Source organism: Oryctolagus cuniculus, chromosome 11, assembly GCF_051225735.1.
Source record: "Oryctolagus cuniculus isolate XC-2025 breed Fujian yellow rabbit chromosome 11, ASM5122573v1, whole genome shotgun sequence".
NCBI classification, from domain to species: Eukaryota; Metazoa; Chordata; class Mammalia; order Lagomorpha; family Leporidae; genus Oryctolagus; species Oryctolagus cuniculus.
In genome coordinates, this window is record NC_142877.1 from 17,852,626 (window position 1) to 17,870,857 (window position 18,232).

Consider the following 18,232-nt stretch of genomic DNA (forward strand, 5'->3'; position numbering starts at 1 on the left):
CAGTTATGATTGCTGTATTATTACCTCCATTTTACAGATGGGCAAAACAAGGTTCAGAAAAGGTTATATAACTAGGCGAGGAGTATACAACCAACACACAGGCTTCAAATCCAGACCTGCCTTCAAACACTGTGCTACAATTATTGCCTGCTGGTCCCCAACATGGTTTAAAAAATACCAAGCAATCTCTATCTGGGAAGCTCCTGCCACCAACTCAGCACAGGGAGTATCACAAAGCAAGGGTGGACCTGGAGTATGATGTTCCCAGAACTGTCCCAGCTCTTTGCAACCTGTTCTTGCTCCACTTCAGAATCCAGTCTCTCAAATCACTAAAATGTTCTCCCAGTGGCTGACAGGGCACTGAGGAAGGCAGCTGCCATTTCTTGGTTCAGCAGCTCTATCAGATCTGAAGTTTGTAGTTGAGGACGGCTGCTACCACAACACCTTCCTTCCTCCCAATCTCCTCACTCATCTACACGCATGCACACCAGACCCAAGAACCTTGGTGGGAGCCTCTCCAGGGCTGTCGCTTCCTGACCCCTTTCTCCACATGCCCCTGGTTCTAGTACCCATCTCTGGGGGGGTCCTTGGAGGAAACAACCCACAGCCTGGGGTTACAGAAACATCATCTGTTCACACAGGAAGGCGAGAGAGAAAGGAGGGCAGAGCTGAGTGCCCATCCGGCCACAGCTCAGGCATGCAGTGAGTGCAGTAACACACTGAAAGATCTGGGGTTTTTTCAAAATCCCCTAACCCCCTCCTCCCACTAGAGACCTGCGCAAAAGCAGCCAAGCTCAGGCCTGGCAAGGCACAGAGGCAGGAAACCAAGGGGGGAGCCACTGTCGGCTCCCTGTGGCCACCGGACACAGGACACAAAGGGCTAGACCCCAAACAGGCTACCCGCTCTGAGACAGGAGTACCTGACGCCAAGGCACTTGGACTGGCCTGTCTGGGGCCAAGCTTCAGGTGGGTGCTTCCAAGTGCAAGGGCACAGCCCCTTTACCCAAGAGCCTGCCCCGGCTTTGGGCACCGGCATAGGCCTCCAAAAACTCAGCTTTGGGACAAAAGCAGCAGCAAGTAAAAGCGGCCTTTCTCAGGCTTCGCCAAGACAGAAAGGACCACCTTCTTCTCCCTCCCCAAGCAGATGAGCAGGCCTAGCCCTGTTTCAAAACCAGCCCTACCTCAACATCTGCCTAATTTTTTTACCCAGGGAACCCAAAGGTTCCCTTGCAATGAAGAGCCCAGCCTTGGGACCCAGGGAATCTCGCACCGCTCTTTCTGCAGAGCGGGAGGGCAGTGACCCTCGGGCCCCGATCGCGGGCAGGGTGGGCGCAGCTTGGCTCCCCTCGCCCGCCACCGCCGCTCCTTCCCGGGACTGGAGGGGCTCGACGCCTGCCCCGCTGGACTCCAGTCCGCCAGGATTTTTTAGGCCTCAGGGAAAGACGTCTGGAGGAGTCCCCCCAGCCGGGGGAGGGGGCGTCCTATCAGGTGACCGAGGATTTGGATGATCCCCGCCCCCCAGTGACCACCGGAGCCGAGGCGGGGGCGGGTCCAGTGGGGGTGGGGAGAGCCCAAAGTTTGCCCAAGTCGCCAGGGAGGGCCGCGGCCGCGCGCGCCTCGCCAGCCCCGCGCGCGCAGCGGGCCCGGGGGCGGCACTTACTGGCCCCCTCGATCTTGTCGGCGCCGCGGCTCCACGTGATCTGGCGCGTCTCCAGTTTGACCTGGAAGGTCTTCCGCTCGGGCCGCTGCGACTTCTTGGAGTAGAACAAAGTCATGACGGTGCCCACCTCGAGGCTGCGGCAGAGGTGCAGCACCTCGGCTTCCGAGGGCGCGCCGGGAGCGCAGCCATTGGCGCAAGGGGACGCGGCGCCCGCCATGGCTCCGACGCTGGGGGCGGCGGCGGCGGCACAAGCCGGAGGAGCCGGGAGCAGGAGGAGGAGGAGGCGGCAGCTGAGGCGGCCGGCGACCGGGACCCGGCGGCGGCTCCTGCGGGCGGACACGGGGCGGAGCCTAAACACCGAAGGCGGGGCGGCCCGAGGATCCGCCCCGCCCGCGCGCCAGGAACAAAGGCGCCCGCGCGCCCGTGGGGAGGACCCCCGCCCCCGGCCCACCGCGCCTGCGCCCCGCGACCCCCGGCCAGGCCGCAAGCGGGGGCGCGGGGCGCCATGGTACGCCCCGCTCTCAAGCAATCCGTCCGTCGCTCGGCCCCGCAGAGCTTCCTCACGCGACCCCGGCAGGGCGCGGGGCCTCCACCGGCCCCGTCACGCACGGCAGCCCCGCCCACAGGCTGCAGGCCCGCGACCGACCGGCCCGTCAGTCAGGCGCTCGTGCACGCGAAGCCACCCGCCCACTGTCCCGCACAGGCCCGACCGCAGCCTCCGCGCCGCCCGCACAGCCACCTGGAGAAGATGTGAGGGTGCGACGCGCCCCTCGGGTCCGCCTGGCCAAACCCAATTACCTGGGCGAATTGCCCGGCGGAGGGAACCGGGCCAGGCCGGGCCGCCTCACACCCGCGGCGGCGGCGGCGGCGGCGGCGGCGGAGGCGGGTTCTCCGCGCGCCCTCTTCGGGGAGGAGTGGGGGCGGGGCATCCCGAGGATTGGTCAGCGGGCTCTGATGGACAGCGTTCTGTCCCGCCCCCTCCCCCTGCCCGCGCAGAGCTGGCCCACAGGCCGCCCTTGCGAAGGCGAACCCCACGTCCGTCCTGCCCTTGCGTAGGTGCCCTTCCTCGGAGAAGCGCTTCGGGCGTGAGCATCCCCCGCAGGGCTCGTTAAACCCGCGCCCGCGCTGTCTGGAGACCTGACCTGTAGCCCCCAGCGGCCCTGTCTCTCTCCCTCTCTTGGCGTTGCCCGTTGCTCCTCGCCCTCGTTCCCCACGAGGCAGGACGCAGGTCGGATCCGTGAGGCGGGCTCAGGCCCTGCCTCACACCCCTCCTGCAGGTGCGCTCCTGAACTTTGGTTTTCCTGACCTCGCTCTGGACTCTGTCCTGGGCCAGTACCCATGGCGACCTGACTTCACGCAGTGCGCCGGTACCAGTGCCTCCACCTCCACGTCCCACTGTCCGCACCACGTTGCTACCTAACGCGGCTGCCTCACCCACACTCCCACACGGCTCCCCAGCCTTCGCTTTCTCAGAACATGGCACCAAACTCCTCTCGATTGCATAAGCCAAAAACCTGGCCAGTAACCTCGATTCCTCTGTCTGCCCCAGGTCAGATCCACCGAGGCCTGTTCACTTTGCCTGCAAGCCCACCAGGCCGTGGCCTCTCTCACCTGCGTCTGTTCTCCATGTTTAAATCTTTTAAAAGAAATAAAACCATGATCACCTACCTCTGGTCTACTATTCTCCCGCCCTGAGTGGCACACAGCAGGTTCTGATGGGCCTGGCCCCTTCCTATCTCCTGGCTTCTTCACTCTCTCTCCTCCCGTCAGCAGGCTTCTGTCTGGAATCATTCACCCTCTTCGTCTTCCTGAATGCTGTGAAAACTGAGGACATCTGCGGTCATGGGGAGGCATGCCTGACACGTGTTGCGCCAGGTGCTGCATTTCAGAGAGGCACGGCCCAGCAGAGCTTTCCGGAGAAAGATCCAGGTGAGTTGGGATTTGTGAGGACAGGAGAGCATGTGTTCAGGCAACCGCACCCAGTACTAGGTGTGTGGAGCTGCCTCTGACTATCTCGCGGTGGTAGTAACTTGCGTGTGTGTGCATGCTCCTGCACTTTTGGTTCCTTCAAGTGTGGCCCCTAAGGCTCACAGCACTAGGCTCCTGTCAACTAAGGGCCAGCAGGGGAGCTGAGATGGACTGCCACCTAGTGACAAGCCTTTGAAGTGGGAGGCAGGCTGATCCTGATCACACGTGGTCCTCATAATCACCCTCTAATTAGGGACACTGGTCCCCAGTTTACTGATGAGGACGTTCAGAGAAGTTCTACATGACTTACCGAGCGGCCACGTCACTCACAACTGGGGACTTGAACCTATCCACCTCTGTTTTCTGCCTCACAAGAGGGCCTCTGGCTTAGGTAAGTCCTGGTGGTGAGCAGTCAGTGGGCATGAGGCTAGATGGCTACTGGCACAGGGAACCTGGCAGAACATTAGCGGTCAGAGCGTGGCTTGTACTCAAAGTGCCGCTGTCGCTGAGCTGCGAAGCGTGAGGAGAACAGGAGATCCAGCCCACCCCTCGGGGGATTAACAGACCTTAAACAAATAAGCACTCTGTTCTGTAAAGACACTTGTGATGAGGGCTCCAGAGGAAAAGAACAGATGAAAGAAAACACAGTGAGGTTGCCAGTGCGGCAGCTCACTAGGCTAATCCTCCGCCTGCGGCGCTGGCACACCGGGTTCTAGTCCCGGTCGGGGCGCCAGATTCTGTCCCGGTTGCTCCTCTTCCAGTCCAGCTCTCTGCTGTGTCCCGGGAAGGCAGTGGAGGGTGGCCCAGGTGCTTGGGCTCTGCACCCGCATGGGAGACCAGGAGGAAGCACCTGGCTCCTGAATCGGCGCAGCATGCCAGCCATAGCAGCCATTTGGGGGGGTGAACCAACAGAAGGAAGACCTTTCTCTCTGTCTCTCTCTCTCTTACTAACTCTGCCTGTTTAAAAAAAAAGAAGAAGAAGAAAAGAAAACACATTGAGGAGGCCTCCCTGTGGCTCCGCAGAGGTCAGATGGGAAGGAGTAGGTGGCTGGGTGAGCTGTTAAAAGTTGATTGGAGGAAGGTACTTTCCAGGCAGGAGGCCAGAAAGAGGTGGTTAAGTTTAGTGAAGGCTGGAGTTTCTTCAGTGAAGGAGAGTGTGTGGGGGAGGGGTGAGCAGTGAGTAGAGCCCCTCCCTGCCTGTCTGGTCTTGTCCATTTTCCTGTGAGGCACCTAAGTGCTGCAGTTCCTTCCGAGCTTCCTGTGCCAACTGCAGCGACCTACAGGCTGTGATGCGCCTTTGAAATAGGTTCCTCTCTTCTGGGAGCTTCCCAACATGTAGCCCCAGGCTTCCGTGCCTTCACTCTTGCCTCTGTGGCAGGACCCCAGGGGCTGCCAACAGGAGCCTGAGTTTTCAGTCTGCTGCCAGACTTTAGTCACTGAACAGGGTCCCATTTTCCTCTTGGGACTTCTGGGCCAGCATCCCAGGGCTCAGGTGCCTCTTGCCATCAGAGGAGGTTCAGGAAAAGCAGGGCACACAAAGGGTGTGGCTGGGGTGTGGGCTTCCCCCAGCTCAGCATCTCTCTGGGTGTGTGGGTGTTGCTGGCAGTGCCTGCAGCTGCACTGTCTGAGAGGAGCAGCCTTGCACCCACACAAGGCACACGCCTGTGACATCATCCAGGCTAGCCTTGCATGGGCCTATTTCTGCTAACACTCATGCTTCAGCATGCCCTGGCCTATATCACGCCTGGGCCTGGAGCCTGGGGAGAGTCCCAGCCCTCTTCTGGCCCTGTTGGCTTGGCCTTGCAGCTGTTTTTTTGTGGTGGTTGTTGTTGTTTTTTGTTTTTTAAGATTTTATTTGAGAGGTAGAATTACAGAGAGAGAGAGAGAGAGAGACAGAGGGAAAGGTCTTCCATCTGCTGGTTCACTCCCCAAATGACCACAATGGCCGGACCTGAGCCGATCCAAAGCCAGAAGCCTCTTCCAGGTCTCCATGTGGGTGTAGGGACCCAAGCACTTGAGCCATCTTCCATTGCTTTCTCAGGCCATAGAAGAGAGCTGGATAGAAAGAGGAGAAGCTGGGACATGAACCGGTGCCCATATGGGATGCAGGCTCCGCAGGTGGAATCTTAGCATATTACAACACAGCGCCGGCCTCCCAGCTGGTTTTTAATAACCGTTCAGAGCAGTGGTTGGCATATAGTAAACACTGCATATCTGCTTTGTACATATTGTCTCATTTCTTCCTCATTACAACTGTATTGGACAAGTGTTCATATTATTCCCATTTCACAGGTGAAAAACTGAGGCCCAGAGGAAAGTACGAGACATGCCCGTGGTCACACAGCTAATGGGTGGCAGAGACAAGATTAAAACTTAGTCTGGTTCTTGAGTCAGTACTATGCTGCCTCCCATATATATGGACAACATATTGTGTACCCTCACAATACGTTTCCCAATCATCCCTACCTAATATGTTTTCTGTTTTTCACGAGTTTGTTCAGTGTTGTCACAGATGGGTTCTTTGGGAAGCAGACTCTGACAGGTTAGTGTGCAGTGTCTATCAGCGAGTGCCCCTGGGCCCAGCGCTTTGGAGGGGGACAGGAAAGGGCATAGGGAGAAATGAAGTTGCGAGGCAGCTTTGCCACACATCTCTCTGCAGCTGGGGTACTCTTGGGCTGGTAGCTAAAGGTTTTCTGCTGGCACCTCACTCTGCCCACCACAGATGTATTCTTGTCCAGACAGACCTTGAAAGGAAGTTTAGAGTACTTAAAGAACAAAAATACCGTTCTTTGGAAATGGGATATGAGACCTTGAGGAGGACTGTGCAGTGGTTACATGGGTTAACATAGCTGTGGCAATTGAGGATCCAATGTGGCTGAACTTCCTGGTAGCCAAAGCAGTACCTCTTTCTATTCTGATAACCAGTTCCTTGAGGGTAAAAGTTATCCTGGGGTTGAATTACAAAAGTTTCTCATTTGGATGCTTCCTTGATTGAAATAGTGGAGAATGTTCTCAACAGCTTAGTTACAAATGCTAACACAGTTTTCATTTGTCCTTTGAAATGCCCTTGAGTGAATAAGGAAAGCATAATATAAAAGTATATCTCAACAGAGCCCCTTCCAGTGTCTAATTTGATTGATGCATAAACCTATGTTCCTTTTCTTCCAACTGTTCTTTAATTTCTTTTTTTAAAGGTTTTTTATTTATTTTTATTTATTTATTTTTATTTTTAGACAGGCAGAGTGGACAGTGAGAGAGAGAGACAGAGAGAAAGGTCTTCCTTTGCTGTTGGTTCACTCTCCAATGGCCGCCGCAGCCGGCATGCTGCAGCCGGCGCACCGCGCTGATCCGATGGCAGGAGCCAGGTGCTTCTCCTGGTCTCCCATGGGGTGCAGGGCCCAAGCACTTGGGCCATCCTCCACTGCACTCCCTGGCCACAGCAGAGAGCTGGCCTGGAAGAGGGGCAACCGGGACAGAATCCGGCGCCCCGACCGGGACTAGAACCCGGTGTGCCGGCGCCGCAAGGTGGAGGATTAGACTAGTGAGCCGCGGCGCCGGCTCAACTGTTCTTTAATTTCTACTGTGCCTTTTGCTTGCTGTCTGTATGGTGACCCTCTCTGGGCTGGTGAGCCAGCCTGCACCTCATCCAGAACTTTCTAAGTACTTGCCTCAGTGCGCTTTGAGCTGCACCCAAACCTGCTCTTTAGGCTCTCGACCCCTGGCCCCAGCATCTCCATAGGCCTAACACTTCTTCGGACATGCCCTTCTGCTTTCTTCTTCATTTGGGATGTGTGTAGCTCAGTCCCTCAGGAGTCCTGTTTTCTCTTGCTCAAGGCAAACCTCATGCCTGGCCCAGCCATTCCCAGGGAATCTGCTCACTCCAGACTTTTGCTACCTCCATGCTGATGGGACTCAGAGAGGCTCTCCAGCTGGGTTCCAGACACCCTTACTCCTGGGGTGAGCAGACATACTGTAAATCCTTCACTGAAAGAAGAGGGAAACCCTTGCCAATCAGTGACTCAGGAAGGAGCCAACGTGCTTTCTCCTCTCTCTTCTAGCAAACTTCCCTGATCTGCCTCTGGAGCACTTAGCACAGCTGCATCAGACCATTCCCTACTGCAGTACAGGCACAGAAATGCCAAGAGCCAAGGACAGTAGAGTGTGCTAAGGGCTCCTGGAGCACTAAGAAGGCACTCTTGACCTCCACCAGAACTGTTGGTGGCTGTGGAGAGAAACAGAAGTGACAGACAGCATTTATGAGGATATGCCAGCTCCAAACAAGGTGAACTACTGTTTTCATAAGGGTATTCCAAGGTGCTTTCTGGTTTTTTTGCAACTAAAATATTAATGTTTTTAGAGATGCATGATTCAAATGTCCACGTATAAGTTTGTATTTAAAGTATTTATAATTGATAAATTTTGGTTTTTCTGTAACTTGCAGAAATACATTCTTTACATGAACCTTTGATTTCTATGTATTTTTCACCATGAGAGCCACTTTTTGAGTCATTTAATATAATTTCTCAAAGTACATCACCTTTACTGTCTTCTAAGGCTTTTTTGTTTGTTTAACTCTCTGCAGATTTGCAGAGGCACAGGCAGAGAGAAAAAGAGGTCTTCCATTTGATGATTCGCTCCCCAAATGGCGGGAGCTGCACTGATCCGAAGCCAGGAGCCAGGAGCTTCATCTGGGTCTCCCACCTGGGTGCAGGGATCCCAGCACTTGGGCCATCCTCTGCTGCTTTCCCAAGTGGAGTAGCCTGGACTAAAAGCAGCACACACATGGCATCATGTTGTTGCAGGCAGCAGCTTTTCCCACTATACCACAACACAGACCCCTCTAAGTTGTTTGAAAGAACATTTTTGCAAAATTTGCTTTGAGGAATGTATATAAATACATCAATTTTATTTTCAAAGAATTATTTTATTTATTTGAAAGACAGAATTAGAGAGTGAGAGGTCTTCCATTCTGCTGGTTACTCCCCAAATGACTGCAATAGCCAGAGCTGAGCTGATCTGAAGCCAGGAGCCAGAAGCTTTTTCGGCGTTTCCCACGTGGGTGCAGAGGCCCAAGCACCTGGGCCATCTTCTATTGCTTTCCCAGGCCATCACAAGAGCAGCCAGGACTTGAATTGGTGCCCATATGGGATGCCCACACTGCAGGTTGGGGCTTTAACCTGCTGTGCCACAGCGCCGGCCAAGACATCCATTTTAAGTGTAGTTTGATGAGCTTTGACAAATCTATACCCTCATATAACCACCACCCAGTCAAGTTAGAAGAGCATTTCCATTATGCCTGTGCTAGCAGTCTCCCCAGCCCTTATCCAGCAACCAGTAATTTACTTGGTCACTAAAGTTAGTTTCGCCTATTCTAGAGTTTGATGTAAATAGAATCAGGTATATACTTGTGTCTACTTTTTGATTCAGTGTATTGCTGCAAAGAGAATACTTTACTTGGAAGGCAGAGAGAAAATCTCCCAACTGTTGGTTCACTCCCTAAATGCTCTCAACAGCTGGAGCTAGGCCAGGTCAAAGCCAGGAATTCAATCTGGGTCTTACACATGGGTAGCAGGGACCTAACTACTTGAGACATCAGGTGCTGCCTCCCAGGGAACACATTAGCAGGAAGCTGCAATTGGGAGCAAAGCTAGGACTTGAACCCAGGCATTCCAACATGGAATGCAGGCTTCCCAAGTGGCATCTTTACCACAGTACCACATGTCTACTCCAGATATTTTTTTCAATCAGTATATGATGCTGGCACTAGACATAATTCAGCTTAAGCATAATTATCTTTTAATATAATCCAGATGAATATTAACAATATTCTTTTTATTTTGACAGGTGGACAGTGAGAGAGAGAGAAAGGTCTTCCTTTGCCGTTGGTTCACCCCCTAATAGCCGCTGCACTGCGGCTGGTGCACCGCGCTGATCCGAAGCCAAGAGCTTCTCCTGGTCTCCCATGCAGGTGCAGGGCCCAAGCACTTGGGCCATCCTCCACTGCCTTCCCGGGCCACAGCAGAGAGAGCTGGACTGGAAGAGGAGAAGCCGGGACAGAACTGGTGCCCCAGCCAGGACTAGAACCTGGGGTGCCGGCGCCGTAGGCGGAAGATTAGCCTAGTGAGCAACGGCGCTGGCAAACAATATTCTTTAAACATTGTGTGAAGAATCTCAAGTGTGTTTAGGTTGTAAACAGCATAGTTTAGTGAATATCAGTCACAAACCCATCAGCTTCCAAAATCATGAATTACTGGGGCCGGCGCCGTGGCTCACTTGGTTAATCCTCCACCTGAGGTGCTGGTATCCAATATGGGTGCTGGCTTCTAGTCCCGGTTGCTCCTCTTCCAGTCCAGCTCTCTGCTGTGGCCCAGAAAGTCAGTGGAGGATGGCCCAAGTGCTTGGGCCCTGCACCCGCATGGGAGACCAGGAGAAAGCACCTGGCTCCTGGCTCTGGATCGGCGCAGTGCGCCAGCTGCAGTGTGCCAGCCAGCCGTGGCGACCATTTGGGGGGTGAACCAACGGAAGGAAGACCTTTCTCTGTGTCTTTCTAATTCTGTCAAATAAATAAAAAAAATCATGAATTACTGACCACTGTTGCTTCAGGCCAAACTCTCCTGGTCATTTTCATAAAAATTCTGATTCTATCATGTTATTCATAAATATTTGTTTTCTAAAAATATTATGTATTATGTACACATTATCAATAGAATTATCAATTTGAAAAAAAAAATAGTGATCTTCATGAGGATTGTCTATGTGGAGTACTTGGGATTGTGAGAAATACTAAGTTTGTGCTACATTTCTTTGCCTGTTTACTGATTTTGTCTTTTAAGTATCCAAAACTAGCTTGACTGAGGTCATTCCAGGATAACATGTTTTCTCAAAAAAGTGCTTTTCAGTTCAGTACAAGTTGAGAGTGTCTCATTATATGAGTATGAGGGAATTTTTAAGGCCTCAATTTTCTTTTCTCCTGTATTCAATGTGTATGGTATTTAGAAAGTGACTAAAGAGTTGGCAATTACTGGATGTATGAGATAACGACATGAAGGATGATAATTACCCTGGTGTCTGGGTTGGGGGCTTGCAGGTGTGGTGCTTTTCACTGAGATGGCTTGGAGCAGTGGGAACTGAACCCATTTCCAGGGATGTGGAGATTGAAGTGCCCATGGACTTCCTTTGTAGAGATGTAGTTGGCGGCATGTCTGGAGCTCACGGAGGAACTATTGGCTGGAGATAGGAGTCATCACCCTCAGGTGTGAACAGAATTAGCTAGTGAGACAAGAACCACGGCACCTACGTACCCCTATTAAAAGAAGTGACTCAGCAACAGCCTGATTTAAAAAAGAAGTGGTCAACAGCATCTAGCACCATAAAGAGCTTAAGATCCAGAAAGAACCTGTTGATTTGGTCACTTAGTCATTGGCAGTTGTGGTTAGAGCCAAGGGAGGGAACTGGGGGCAGATGGGACAGAAGCTAGCTGCAGTGGGTGGGGAATGACCGGGTGGTGTAGATGACTCATGGCAGGTGCTTGTTTGTAGAATGAAGGAGAGGGAGAGGGGGGTAGCTGCAAAGTGCTGGGGTTGGTAAATTTTTTCAGTTTTAAATGCGGTAAACACCTGAGGTAGATTTGATGGCTTTTGGCAAGGAGAGCAGACAGGACGCGCTGACCGGTTATGAGGCTGCACCCAGATGTCTGGTGTGGATAGCAGTGGGAGCTATCCCTACTGGCCCACAGCTGGGTTCAGGCAGCATGGAAGGGTCTTACCAGAAAGAATTTCAGATCTTGCCCATGTGGCCAAGCATGGATGGAAGTGAGATCTACCAGATGATTAGTTAGGCAAGTTAGCAAGTCTTTCAAAGCATTTTCCATCTATTCCCCCCCACCCCCACCCCATCCATCCAGCCTCTTCTCTCATCCCCAGTGGCCAGGACAACTTCGCATTCTCTGGCTTTGCTCTCCTGTGGGCACTTCACATCCTGCCCTTCACAGTTGTATTGACTAGCATATTGTTGCCATGTCATCTGCCTTTGAAGATTTGCAGGGGATTCCTTGTCAGCGAACAATACTGGCAGCTTCTCAGGCAGGTGGTTTGCCTGCCAAACCTCCTGTTCCTGATTTCTAGTTGTGGACTAAGGTTGTCCCCTAGTCATGCCATGTACTGCTTAAGTCCCAGATGTCCAATCCACTTTGTCACCCACCCAACCACCACAGCAAATCAACTGGAAACCAAAGAACCTCTGTTGCTATTCCTTAGATTCTACATTCTAGCTACCTCGACACCGTAGAACTCAAAAATACCTGGCTATGGTATCTTGTTCCTGAGAATGACAGCTACAAAACCATTTTTTATTTATTCCCTGGTGGATGTGATCTCCCTCACTAGTCAATGAAATACAAGCTGTCTAGGACTTCCAGAATTCTGTTTTGAGCCCAGCACCAGCCCTGTCCTGGGCTCTAGGAAGAACCAAGACCAACAGAGAGAGAGGTGGATTTCTTCCTTGAATACATGCTAGCAAGCTAGACCACTGTGGTTTGAGAAGTTTGCATTCCATCTGGTGTACTGGTGTAGTACCTTTAATTTTTACTATCCTGTCTGTAAACTCTGCCACACAAACAAATCCAGAGAAGCTTTTTTTTTTTTTTTTTTTTGACAGGCAGAGTGGACAGTGAGAGAGAGAGACAGAGAGAGAAAGGTCTTCCTTTGCCGTTGGTTCACCCTCCAATGGCCGCCGCTGCAGCCGGCGCACCGCGCTGATCCTGGCAGGAGCCAGGAGCCAGGTGCTTTTCCTGGTCTCCCATGGGGTGCAGGGCCCAAGCACCTGGGCCATCCTCCACTGCACTCCCTGGCCATAGCAGAGAGCTGGCCTGGAAGAGGGGCAACCGGGACAGAATCCGGCGCCCCAACCGGGACTAGAACCCGGTGTGCCGGCGCCGCAAGGTGGAGGATTAGCCTATTGAGCCACGGCGCCGGCTCAGAGAAGCTTCTTTAAGCTCTCTGAAAATTAACTCAACAACACCTGTTCTATCCTGCCAATAAACATTGCCCACACCAGACTTTTAGATAGTTCTTGCGGATTTTCTGTACCTCCCTTAATTTCTAGGCCTGCCTGTCTTATCTAGAGCTGTGGAGTCTGGATCCCCTTCACCTCATATCCATCGCAGGAGGGATATACCCCCTTCTAGGCCAGACCCCATCTGCTCCCACTTTGCTGACCTCAGTAATAAAAAAAAATTCCAGACTAAGTCGCAGTCCCAGGGCCCTAATTCTGGTCTGGGGCCCTTGGTAACAAAGAGGCAGACACTAAATTTCCGTTAAGTTGTAGGAATTTATTTTAAATAACCTACAGTTGATTAAAAGGGAATTCATGATAAAAATAGAAGATACTTGAGGAAAGATGTGGGAAATGGACTCTGCACACACGCTAAACTAACAATGCCTCTAAAACTAATGATTATAGCAAAAAATGTCTTCACATTAAAATTCTGCTTTTTATGTTTTTTCCCATTTTTTACACAATTACAAAAGAAAAAAATAAAAGCCCTAAAATCTTGATTATTTTTCCTTTTTTTTGGACCAAATACTCATTTTCCTCTAAATTTACTGACCTGTGGAACTTTTTATACCATAAAATCTTTCAAGTGAAAGACTGGGGTTTAAAAACAAAAAGATGGGACATCTTAAAGGGTACAGAGAATGCTCAGAACAAAGGATGATGGGAAAATGGTTTCAGTCACTGATTATTTCATTATCCTTAGACTCACTCGCCCTTCATCCCTCCCCAACCCAATCTACACGATCTTTAAGATCAAGAAAAAGGTTTAAATATTTTAAAATAATTAAAAAGAAATAAAAATTCACATTTAAAAAGGAACACTCAAGTCAGGAAATATTTTCCCATCATGCTTTTCTGTGAATAGGTGTCTGAACCAAAACACTGCCGATGTCACGACGGCTTCAAGTTTAATGAAAACTGATTCCCATGACAATAGAGAGTGACAACTCTAACAGGTGCGCTGGGTTTTTGTTCTACTTAATTTTAATTCCTGAAACAGGGGAGAGGGAAGGGAGTTTAGGAATTCATTTCTATTAAAATATAGAAGTTATTGCAAAACCCTAACTGTAAAAACGCACCAATATAATCGGACTTCGCATACAGTAGCTAAGAGAATCCAAACATTTCAGTGAAACAGTGAATTTGTCTGGCAGATTGCTGACAAATTCCCATCCACTTGCCCTCTTGAAAATAAAAACAAAATTCAAAACAAATCATACAGCTAGAATTTTGATATCTGAAATATTTTTTAAATAAGTTGTCCATAGGACAACTGGCTCAGCTCTCCCTTATAATATCTCCAGGTTTATCTTTTCGCAAAGATGGTTTGTTAAGACTTGCTGCCTCTCTCCCTCAAGTGTGAGGGCAAGTGAGGCTCACAGTTTTTCCATCTTCCCCAAACCACACTGTTCCTTTTCACAGAACCCTGCCCTTTCAGACTGGCTAAAACTCGTAGTCCTCATCAGCCATGTCGATGGCCCAGGCAAATTTCTCCCGCTGGGTTTTATTGTAAATTTTCTCAATTGGGATGCCCCACTTCTTGCACCTGCAAACAAAGGAGAAGGGGAATTAGTGTGATTCAGAGAGCAATGGCCGAGACTTGAAGTATAGGTTCAGATGTGCCACAGCTAGTAAGTAGTGGAGCTAAAATTTGAACCCAGCATGGCTCTTTACCACTGTACCATAGATACTGCCTCTTAAGAGCTAACTAAACCTCTCCTGTAACATCAAACTAAGCAAAAAGGGTAAAAAATCTGGGTGGAACCTCTGGCCTAGAACAGGTGTGAGTGCAGGCACAGAGAACTTAAGCCTTTGCTATACCTTTTTGTGTAGGTTGTTCAGATCTGTATTCTCATTTCTATACTTTTTCCTGCCATTCTTCCTCAACTTGCAAAGATTACATTGAAAAGTTATGAAAGTGTAGATGGACAAGCTCTTCTATTTTTTCCTTCAGTAAGGGCAAATGATTTCCATTCCTGGAGCCAGCGCTGTGGCACAGTGGGTAAAGTCTCCGCCTGCAGTGCTGCCATCCCATATGGGACCTGGTTCAAGTTCTGGCTGCTCCACTTCTAGTCCAGCTCTCTGTTATGGACTGGGAAAGCATCAGAAGATGGTCCAAGTTCTTGGGCCCCAGCACCCGTGTGGGAGACCCAGAAAAGCTCCAGGCTCCTGGCTTCGGGTCAGCCCAGCCCCAGCTGTTGCAGCCATTTGGGGAATGAACCAGAAGATGGAAGATCTCTTTCTCTGCCTCTCTCTAACTCTTTCAAGGAAATAAATTAATAGTTTCCATTCCTGTCCAAAAATTTCATAAGGATGATAGCCAGCTTAGAAAAATAGAAAATAAATACACTCAAAGTGGGTCTAACAGTATTGACCATCCAAGATGTTCCAATGTTATTTAGACAAGATTTAGCAGCCAGAGCACCAAGTACACGGCAGAAGTTAGAAGTTTCCCCAGAGGACAAGTGTGTTGCTTAGAATGGCATGTGGCAGCCCACAATGCTCTCAGAACCCCCTCCGCCATCTTCAGTCAGCAGAAGAGCAAGACATGCACAATGCTTACCAAGCCACTGTGATCCTAGGGTCCAGATAATTGAGTTTGGAGGTTCCCAAGGCTATTTGTTTATTCTCCTCTCGGTCTGTAGCCTGGACTTCCAGCTTCATCAGCTGCTCCTCCAATCTTTGCACAGCTTTCTTCTTTGACTCTACCACCCTGGAAAAATCAAACAGAGTCATCAAGAACAAGGCCTGGCTCCTGGACAGAAACACACATACACTGCCATTTCAGGGCAGTAAAACCACAAAAGATCCAATCACAGAAAATTCCAGAAGTCCCTAGAGGGGCTAGACCTCTGATTAATAATAAACCCTCCCAACTTTGCACAGTACCAGGTACATACTTCTTGGTCTTAGCATCCTTCATGACCTTGGCATCAGCCTTTGCGCTTTTTAGGTCTCTCCGAGCATCTGCTAGCTGTTCCTTCTTGGCATCAATCTGAGTAGAGAAGAACACAGTAAGGTTAGGAGTGAAGTGAGCCAAAAAGGAAAAAGGGAAGGGCTCCATCACAGAAGATGAAACCTGGAAGCAATCTCCAGCAGGCAGGCTCGCTCTTTTTTTCTCGGTGGTTTGCCAGGTAAAAACACCCAGAGTGGCTTCATGAAAGTACAGAGGAAATACACAGTGACTGCTGAGTTAAGTGGCTGTTTATTATTCATGTATTTTCTCCAGGGAACCTTCAAGAAAAAGGGCTTGATTGAGAACTGATAACCTGGGACCTCATCAGTCCAGAAGCTCAGGAAGAGAGCCTGGTGGGACCAGGATTTTTGGATGCTAATCTTTCAATGACAGAGCATCATAAGAAGGGCTAGAGATGACAGCTGTTATCAAATGGGTCCTGTGCCAATTTCTGGGCTTCACTACAAGGAGGAGCTATTTTTGAAGAAGCTGAGGCATAATCCTTGCAAATAATAAGAGCACTTCACTATTCAGCTTCTACCAGCACTCTGCAACAGAGCTGCCATCTTCTCAAGAAAAAACAATGCACTGAAGAGAATATCCAAGAAGCTAAAAATATGGCAATTAAAAGGTACACAGGAAATAAGCAGCTCGGCCAGTCTATCCCAAATCAATACAAGCATGGCCTGGTTCTGGCACTGTTTTGAAAAGGAGATGAGATGGGAGGGAAGTTATAACTCAAAAGTAAGAGGTATGAAAATATTTAACTTTTGACACTTCTTCCTCAAATCAAATATGGTGGAAAGGAAGAGATAAGAGTTGTTTGAGTCTTTCTTGCTTTTTGGAATCCTTGAAGCATTTCTGGAATTTAAGTTCTTGGTTTTTGTTTAGAAACCACAGCAGGTAATGCCATGAAGCTAGAGTCCAAACCAGTGGCCTCAAACTGCTAGGGACAGGAGAACCCCAGAGCTGCAGTCACCTTGCTGACCTGTGAGGTCAACAGAACCTCCACAGAGAAAATAAATACATGCTTGATTCACACACACTGGCCTACTGCTCAGAGTCTAGAATTGTTTATTAGACACACACACACACAAACACACACAGCTCATGACTAAAAACAGAGGCCATCATTGTGAGAGAATCATTAAATATGTTTTACTATGAATGGCTCGCTTCCAACATCTATGTTGTCCAAAGCCAAGCTGAGGGAATAGATTCTAAATACAAAAGCATCACAGATGCCACAAGCCAGATTTTTCTCAGGCTAGAAATGCAGCAAACCACAATCTTTTAACCATTTATGTGAATGCTAAATTGGCAGGCTGTGTCAAATTCTCTCAAAGCGTCAAAGAATCCATTGATTCACTTGGAGAACAGGGGCGTGTGTTTGCTTTGTGGGCACATAGGACAGGAGTTCCTGGGCTTGGAGGGCTCGTCTGGCAGGCAGCCTGGGCTGCCCAAACAGTGGTTTCAGAATGAGAGCAACAAAAGGCCTCCTCATGCTCCAGGGAGGGTCTCCTGAATTAGGTAAATAGCACTTGAATATTTATGTTTTTATTTTTGGTTTGGAATAACATGAAAAGAATAAACAATACTAGATGACCACCAGCTAATGGAGTGGCAGCAAATGGGTGCTACTAGGATGGACAGTCTATATAAAGTTCCCTGCCCACCAACATGGTTCAAGGATTTTTAGTCACGTATATTCCTTCATCATGGACATGTACAGCCCTTTGGGACAGCCAGATGGCATCTGTAGCATAAATAGGCTGTATCTGTTTTTTGACCCAGATGTACTACTTCTGGATACTTATCTTTGAGAAATAAATAGAAGGAATATACTCTGAGCCTGAAAATGTACAAGTCACATTCCATAAAACCAGTTTTTAAATTTCACAAACTTGGCTCAAAAAAAAACCAAAAAAACACACACTGTAATTTCCTTAACCTCTAGTTGAAATTTAGTATTTCTTCTTAAATATTAATGTGGGCAATGAACTATAATAATATCAGTAGTACCTGTTATTACCACCAATAAATGTCATATTTTCATATCACAACTGTTACAAAAATCCTGAATTAATATTTATATTCATTACTACCTTGAAATTTACAGTACTCAGAACCAAGACTTTACATACATTTAGTAACTGTATTTGATATAATTGGTTTCCTCTGGAACCCTGTGTGTTTATTCTACAGTGAAATATCTGTAAATGCTCACTGTGAGTTAGCAAACTAGGATGGGTTAGTTATGCAGCTATTGCAAAGACAGAAATGCTCATTATCAAATGTTAAGTGCCTAGTGGCTTAAAAGCTCAGTACCAGGCAGAGTTGTAGGGAGGAGAAAGGCACACGGAAGAGGAACAGCATCTCCTTGTTTGCACGTCAGTCTCTCCCTCTAAGGCAGCAACTCTGTCTGGCACACAGCCAGTATTCAACAGATGTTTGATGATGAACTATAAATAAAAATATGATTCATGTAGAACGTGTAACAATAAAAATAGTTGTGCTAGGACTACTGAGAACTTAAATATCATTGTTTCATCATCTTTTCTATTTGAAACAATCTAGTTTGGAAATAGTTGTAT

General features: G+C 49.3%; 3 protein-coding genes across 12 annotated transcripts in view; 1 reads left to right on the forward strand and 2 right to left on the reverse strand.

The window, feature by feature from the left end:
* PLCG1 (phospholipase C gamma 1) overlaps positions 1-3,462 on the reverse strand; it is a 35,386-nt gene extending 31,924 nt beyond the window's left edge. For 4 of the 10 annotated variants that reach the window (XM_051846102.3, XM_051846101.3, XM_051846100.2 and 1 more), the window contains exons 1-2: positions 2,459-2,581; positions 1,661-1,986 (exon numbers count right to left, since the gene is read on the reverse strand). In XM_051846102.3, the coding sequence (XP_051702062.1) occupies positions 1,661-1,877 (217 nt within the window). In that variant the 5' untranslated portion in view covers positions 1,878-1,986; positions 2,459-2,581. Of the gene's footprint in view, positions 1-1,660; positions 1,987-2,399; positions 2,583-3,328 lie in introns of those variants that run through there. The other 6 variants (XR_016215833.1, XR_016215832.1, XR_016215834.1 and 3 more) reach the window with 4 other exon arrangements.
* On the forward strand, positions 1,876-18,159 carry LOC149123361 (uncharacterized). Its single transcript, XM_089309030.1, has 6 exons — positions 1,876-2,410; positions 3,434-3,589; positions 3,882-4,019; positions 7,463-7,585; positions 7,687-7,910; positions 15,912-18,159. Exons 1-5 carry the CDS (start codon positions 1,876-1,878, stop codon positions 7,794-7,796), a joined length of 1,062 nt encoding a protein of 353 aa, XP_089165156.1. The 3' UTR covers positions 7,797-7,910; positions 15,912-18,159.
* Positions 12,936-18,232, reverse strand: part of TOP1 (DNA topoisomerase I) — a 97,395-nt gene continuing 92,098 nt past the window's right edge. Inside the window, exons 19-21 of the mRNA XM_008274436.5 lie at positions 15,583-15,677; positions 15,246-15,395; positions 12,936-14,228 (exon numbers count right to left, since the gene is read on the reverse strand). Coding sequence (XP_008272658.1) covers positions 14,126-14,228; positions 15,246-15,395; positions 15,583-15,677 — 348 coding nt within the window. The 3' untranslated portion in view covers positions 12,936-14,125. The remainder of the gene's footprint in view (positions 14,229-15,245; positions 15,396-15,582; positions 15,678-18,232) is intronic.